The 6,349-nt window shown below is 41.3% G+C and overlaps 1 protein-coding gene across 1 annotated transcript; it reads right to left on the bottom strand.

Annotated features, from left to right (window-relative positions):
* Window positions 1-945: 945 nt before the first annotated feature.
* Window positions 946-3,889, bottom strand: klf2b (Kruppel like factor 2b). The gene is made up of 3 exons (XM_056271696.1): window positions 3,576-3,889; window positions 1,868-2,717; window positions 946-1,462 (listed from the first exon to the last, which is right to left on the bottom strand). Exons 1-3 carry the CDS (start codon window positions 3,642-3,644, stop codon window positions 1,287-1,289), a joined length of 1,095 nt encoding a protein of 364 aa, XP_056127671.1. The 5' UTR covers window positions 3,645-3,889; the 3' UTR covers window positions 946-1,286.
* Window positions 3,890-6,349: the final 2,460 nt, after the last annotated feature.

Raw genomic sequence — 6,349 nt, 5'->3', positions numbered from 1 at the left:
ATATACGTTTCTACTTTTCTTTGTTCTAAAATATAAAAAATAGCAATAATATACTATGAGTAGGCGTGTCTTAACTTTTGACCAGTTCTGTTTATATAAATAAATAAATGCATTTTTCTTTGTAAATCTCAAAATGTTTTTTTTTTTCCCCAGTCTTTCCATCCCTGAGCGAAACGAGTTTATGCTGAAGAAATATTTGTATGAAATATGCAGATTTAGTATTCTATCTTCCACGTTCGACATCAAAGCACCAGTGGAGTCTCTTTGATGTGCGTGTGTTTTCCGTGTCTCTGGAGTCTGGGATCTTCAGCAGAGAGCGAGCGCCCCTCCGTCCAGACGGATCTAAATTCTCTCTCTGTAATTATGTAAATGTAGTGTTTGTATTTATAGGCAGAAGCCACAGGCTGCTGGCCTCAACCTGACGCAGCTGGAAAGCATCTTGGTCTAAACTATAATACAAGCTTGAGTGGGGGTTCAGGAATAGCGCTCGTGCATCGGCCATACGAGTCTCCAGTTTCTGGGGACGTCGCTTCAAAGGAGCCCATAATAAGAGACTCGCAACCGACATCATAAAGGCCAGACTGAACATGACACCAGAGAAATATGCATATATTCAAATTTAGTTTAATATTTACAATAAATACAGTACTTTCAATATAAAATGTATATACACAATCTTATAAAAAGCCAGGACTTCAAGCCCCAGTGCATACGGTGCTAGTGTACAACAGGGACACTCGATGTGCCTTCGTTTGGGCAACACTTCACGATAAACCAGCTAAACATTCAAAACGATTTGAAAGCGTTAGTTAATGTTACCGTAACGAATCGATTGCTCATCGTTACTGCATCAACTGGTTGTAAAGTGTCACCAACGTTTGAAAAGAAATGCTTCGTTCAGTACACATGCAATCAAGAGTGTATCAAAATGAAAAAACCCAAACACATTTGAACACACAGCTCTGTTTGTTGCAAGGCAGTTTCAAGAGCAAAACATTGTCATCGTGCATTTCCCACTGGAGGTTTGCTAGTCGTCAGGCGTTGCACTCTTCGTGGCTTCAGAAAGGCACTGTTAAACATACACACAGATTCATAGGACCAGCCCTTCAGGATACTTTGTTTTACCCAAAAAGACCTTTTTTTTCTTTCAAAAAAGAGCTCTGCGTAATCTATGTAGTACCAGCTACTTTGTTACAAAAGTATGATGATATATATATCTTTACGGACAACAGGCGATTGTCTTAAAGTCATTAAATAAGGCAGTTGTGTGTTTGTGGATCCAGTCCTCACAGGTGTCTCTTCATATGCAGGGCCAGGTGGTCCGAGCGGGAGAATGCGCGCTCACACAGATGGCACTGGAACGGCCGGTGGCCCGTGTGTTTTCGGAAGTGACGCGTCAGCTCATCGGAACGGGCGAATTTCCATCCGCATCCCTCCCAGTTGCAGTGGTACGGTTTCTCACCTGATGAAACAAAGCGGAAGAGTCACATTTAGGTGGTTTAAAAACACAAACGGTGCTGTATGTAACTTTTTCCCTCAACTAAAGCATAAAAATACCACAATATGTTTGCATGTATTGAGGAAACATGCTAAGTTCACAGAAAAACACAGTTATTTTACTTTGAAATGTGTGGAATGTTTTGTTTTGGTCTGTGACACTGCACGTTGCCAATTTGCCAATTTTCATTGTTTAATGCGCTCGTTCTTGTTGCGTGTGCTCAAACGTGCAACCCGTGTGAGTCTACGGAGGAGCAGGTGGCGGGAGAAACGACGTTCTCCGATATTTTGGACTGCAGTACCCATTTCGACCACTAGTTGTCATTCTTACAGACTGCACCTTTAAAGACGAGGTTAGACACGCTCTTACCGGTGTGTGTTCGGTGATGTGCCTTCAGATGCGAGCTCTTGGTGTACGTCTTCCCGCAGCCGGCGAAGGTGCAGGTGTGTGTCGCGGTGCGCTTCCTCGGCCAGGTGCGTCGCCCTCGCTTGGGTTTGGACTCCAGCAGCTCCAGCGGGGAGGATGGCGGGGTCAGGAGAGCCCGTTGCATGTTGGGTTGCATCCCGATGGGCTCGTCGAACATGCCGAACTGGTGCGGCGCCGTGTAGGGGAGTTGCATTTGAGCGTAGGGCGCCGGCGAGTGATGGTAACCCTGAGGAAACACGGATTGCCTCAGGTGGGAGTCTTCCGGACTCAACGGGGGCGTCATATTCCCCGTCGCCTGCGGAGAAACGGCCAGTCTGGGTTGCTCGAAAGACATCATGCATGAAATGTTGCCCTCTTGTTTGATTTTTTGGCAGCTTTGCGGCACCATTCCCATCACCGGCCCGTAACCGTCCATCGGCGGCTCCACTTTGATATCAACAAAGTCCTGTCTGGGGAACCCAGTGGAGTTGATGACGAATCTTCCCTGAAACGTGCCGTCGTAGGTGTTGTCCATGTCGGATCTCAGAAGCTCGGCCATGAGGCTGTTCCCGTACGGAGGGGGATCCGGAGACGCGTACGCTCCCGTCGAGTACAGGCCACATGGCTCCGCGTGAGACACGTATTCGGCTCCTGCCTCGAGAGGTCCTGTTGTGTTGGCCAGGATAAACTCCAGGTCCAGATAATTGCTCAGATCCTCGTCGTCCTTGCGGACACGACATGTGTCCATGTTCTGTGCCACGTTGAGCGGAGGGCAGCTGCCCATCACCGGTTTGTCCTCCTCACTTCTCCACCTCTGCAACACAACCGAGGAAATACCGAGGGTTACTCATACTGAAAGCTTTTTATGACAGTTCAATTTGGTGAATTCTAGACTTGTTTGACTTTTGCAGTTTACTGTGATTGTCAGTTCAACACTTTGAATTACAGGACAATCTGCTAAAAACCATTCACGGGTATCTTTTTAAGACAGAAATGACTTGTACATATAGACAGATATACTACATAAGCATGCATGGATGAATATATATGACGTATTTATCTTGTTTTACTATATATATATATATATATATATATAGGGAGAATTCAGAGTGATTGGGACACTTTTGGCCATTGAAAGAACTTGGAAAAAGTGTCCTAATCAACCCCAATCCCAATCAAATTGAATTGATTGAGTAAATAAATATCGATTAAATATATATAAGATTAGGACACTTTTTTGATTAGGACACTTTTTCCAAGTCATGGCCAGAAGTGTCCCAATCACCCTGAATTCTCCCTACTATTTATATATAGTAAAACAAGATAAATTTGACATACATCCATCCATTATTTGGTATATATATATATATATATATATATATATATATATATATATATATATATATATATGTAATTTCTGTCAGTCACAAGTTTTTAACATCATAAAACAAGATAAATGTACCTTATAAGCACAACTTAAAATATTAACACGTTTTCCGCGAATGTATCTTCAATATATTTTGTAAACAAGTGGAAAATATAATATACTCGCTTAAAATATGTATCCACCGCAGTTTTAACCACGCACGCGCTTAGGTTTCCCACCACATCGCCCAAAAGCCCCCTTAATTCACCTCAGTTTCAGAAGTGCATAAAAGTGTCAAATACTTACATCCTCCCAAAATTTGTCCTTGTGGTGTGCAAACGTTGAAATCGAAGGCAAAAGGCAAGGTAAAGCCATTTCCAAGTGTCACGGCTCGTATTGAGTTGTAGTTTTCTTCTGTGTTGCTGCACTTGCTCCTGAAGCGATGTCAAACGTCGGTGCGCTTTTCCCTCGAGTGAACTTCCAGAGTCATGAACAAAGAGTGTCTGGCAGGAGCGCCTCCTACCTAATAAATACTGATCCTGGACCAATTGTGTGAGTGAAGGAAACCGCGTTCAGAGCTCCCAAATATAGTCGGTATATATATCTCACCGTGCGCTCTCTCTACAGGTTCACAGTGTCTCAGTGCAGGACTGCGCGCTCGCTCTCTCATTTAAGCGCTGGTGACGCACGCGTCAGGGGCGCGGCTGAGAGGAGGCGGATCAATGCCACTATCATCTGTATAGTACAAACACAAAACTGTAACCAAGGCGTTTCAACAAAAGCTCCAATTGATCCAAGTGTAATTCCAGTGTCCAAATAGCCTACGTTCACCCATGCGTAATTTAGACTCCAAATATATGCGCTTTCCAATGAAAGCAAGTGACTACACAATAAGGTTACATTTAGACATCGAAGTCAAATAAAGTTGTTTTTGCATGCTGATATGGCAATTTTCTGTACAATAGATTAGTAGGTGATCCAAAAGTCAAGTTTTCCCTGTCATTATATATATATATATATATATATATTTTTTTTTTTTCAAAAACAGGTTTTCATTTTCAAAAACAGGTCTATATATATATAGGCCTACATATACCTGTTTTTGAAAATGCACGTTTTTTTAGGTAAAATGTTATTAAATATTTTTAACTTTTGATTTGATTTTTAGATTTTAACTTTTTAAATGTTATTAAAATCGTGATTATTAGTATTTAGTGGTGTTTATTTTAGTTGTGTGCACACAAGGAAAATATTGTAGTACTTAAAGGTTACCACCATTTACATATAAATCTGTATTTATTATGTCTATGGTTGCCACACTAGACTGTTTCTGTAAAAAAAAAAAAAAAAATGTAATGCACATAAAATATATTACATTTCTAAACATTTTTCACGTGTTAAAAAAATCAAAATCAAAATTTTCCCTCTCAGATTGATATTGTCATTGACCCAGCATGAGAAGTGGAGTTGTACCGTGTTCACTGTGGTAAAGGGTTTCAGTGAGACATGTTGTTTGAGGAATGCATGTGAAGCGTGATTAATGTGAAAGCGCGAGCCCTCAAAGGCGCTTTATCATGATGATTGTGCGCGCGCAGCGGGTTTGTCTAAACGCGGACAGCAGGCGCCAGTCTCACCTGATCCCCTGACTCTCTCCTCTCAGAAGTTCGCCTCACCTTTCGCCGCATTCAGGTGTAAATGGAGGGGGGATTAAATGGCTGGAATGCTGATGGCTGCTGGGAATTATTGGCTTTGCTTTAGCAGCCATTAGTTTGGTTAATAATAATGATGTCCCGAGGACGCGACGCGACTGTTTGCGCTAATGCACGCGAGACCCGCCATTAAAGAAACTGACAGGAAAAGAAAAACTGGACAGGTTACTTATTATGTACATCTGAAAAATACACAATTCTACTTCATTGGTATGCACTTTGTACTTTGGTTCCCATGAGCGGCAGTACTTTGGTATTTACCATGATACTTACTGAATGATTAAATGTTTATGTACTGTACATGGTAGCCTACACGATAGGTAGTGTATAAAAACCTTGGTATCGGCAATTCGCTGGCACTTTTTGAAATTGACACTAAGTCGAAACCAAGAAAAACACGTTTTTGTTCTGTTTTAAAACATGCAGCGAACTATTTCTTCATAGGCCTACCATGGCATTTTCATGGAACATGCAAAATGCACGGTGTGATATAATATAAACATGGCATTGTGTTGAAAAAAACGTTGTATGACACGACAATGCCATAGGCCTACATTTAATTGAGCATAATGTACATTTCCTAAAGAAGAGACAATTTTAAGCTTAATAGTTGCATGAAATAGTTGCAAATAAAACATGAAAAACTGATGTTTAGTTGTGTAAAATACAACTGCTCATATTGAGTTGACCTCTTGACCTCGGTGGTGTTTAATAGCTCATAACAGTCCTGACTCATGTGATAAAGTGCTGGGATGCGCATGTTCTGCCTCAGTTTCTATGTGCTGTTTGGTTTCTCAGTTTCTAAGGAGTTTGAGATGTTTCTCATCTCTTTTGTCACAAATCTTCAATGGATCTGAAGGTGGCTCGTTCACTCTTGCTCATTCGATTTTGCGTAATCTATTATGCAAACTAGATTTTCCTTGGAAACCAGAGTTTCTTGTGCTTCTAGTTTGAGTTGATTCATGAATTTTGATTTATCAAGAGTAAAGACATGCTCATCTTACATGCATGCCAGAAGTTTCCAGTGAAAGTCACATCAGATTGGGAAAAAATCGTCATCTGTTGTGTGTCATTTTATTATCAGCATTGCCTCATAAGCTTCTCCTAAAATTCCTTAAGAGCAGCTCAGATTGTTTGATCTTGGGAAAATTTGGTGAAACAGTTAATAATGTCCTATTGAGATCTTTTGATTGCAAATCCGAGCCGTTTGAGACAGTGTTGCGATCTGATTTATAACGTGAGATCACTGAGATGCTAGATGTGCTCTCGATCTAATGTCTTTTCTGTCCGAGATGTTAAAGAGATCTCTTGTGATTTTTCCCTCATGAGTTTTCCCTGTCATCACAGAAGTTGTGCCAGAGAAATACGAGT

Source organism: Rhinichthys klamathensis, unplaced genomic scaffold, assembly GCF_029890125.1.
Source record: "Rhinichthys klamathensis goyatoka isolate OS25496 unplaced genomic scaffold, OSU_Roscu_1.1 h1tg000323l_1, whole genome shotgun sequence".
NCBI lineage: Eukaryota > Metazoa > Chordata > Actinopteri > Cypriniformes > Leuciscidae > Rhinichthys > Rhinichthys klamathensis.
Note: the sequence above shows the minus strand (reverse complement) of the source record. Positions and strands in the feature narration are given on the sequence as shown.

Coding starts and splice junctions, on each gene's coding strand:
- klf2b (XM_056271696.1), bottom strand. CDS start 3,644: ATGGCTTTACCTTGCCTTTTGCCTTCGATTTCAACGTTTGCACACCAC. Junction 2,718..3,575: donor AGGACAAATTTTGGGAGGAT/GTAAGTATTTGA, acceptor GTTGTGTTGCAG/AGGTGGAGAAGTGAGGAGGA. Junction 1,463..1,867: donor ACATCACCGAACACACACCG/GTAAGAGCGTGT, acceptor TTGTTTCATCAG/GTGAGAAACCGTACCACTGC.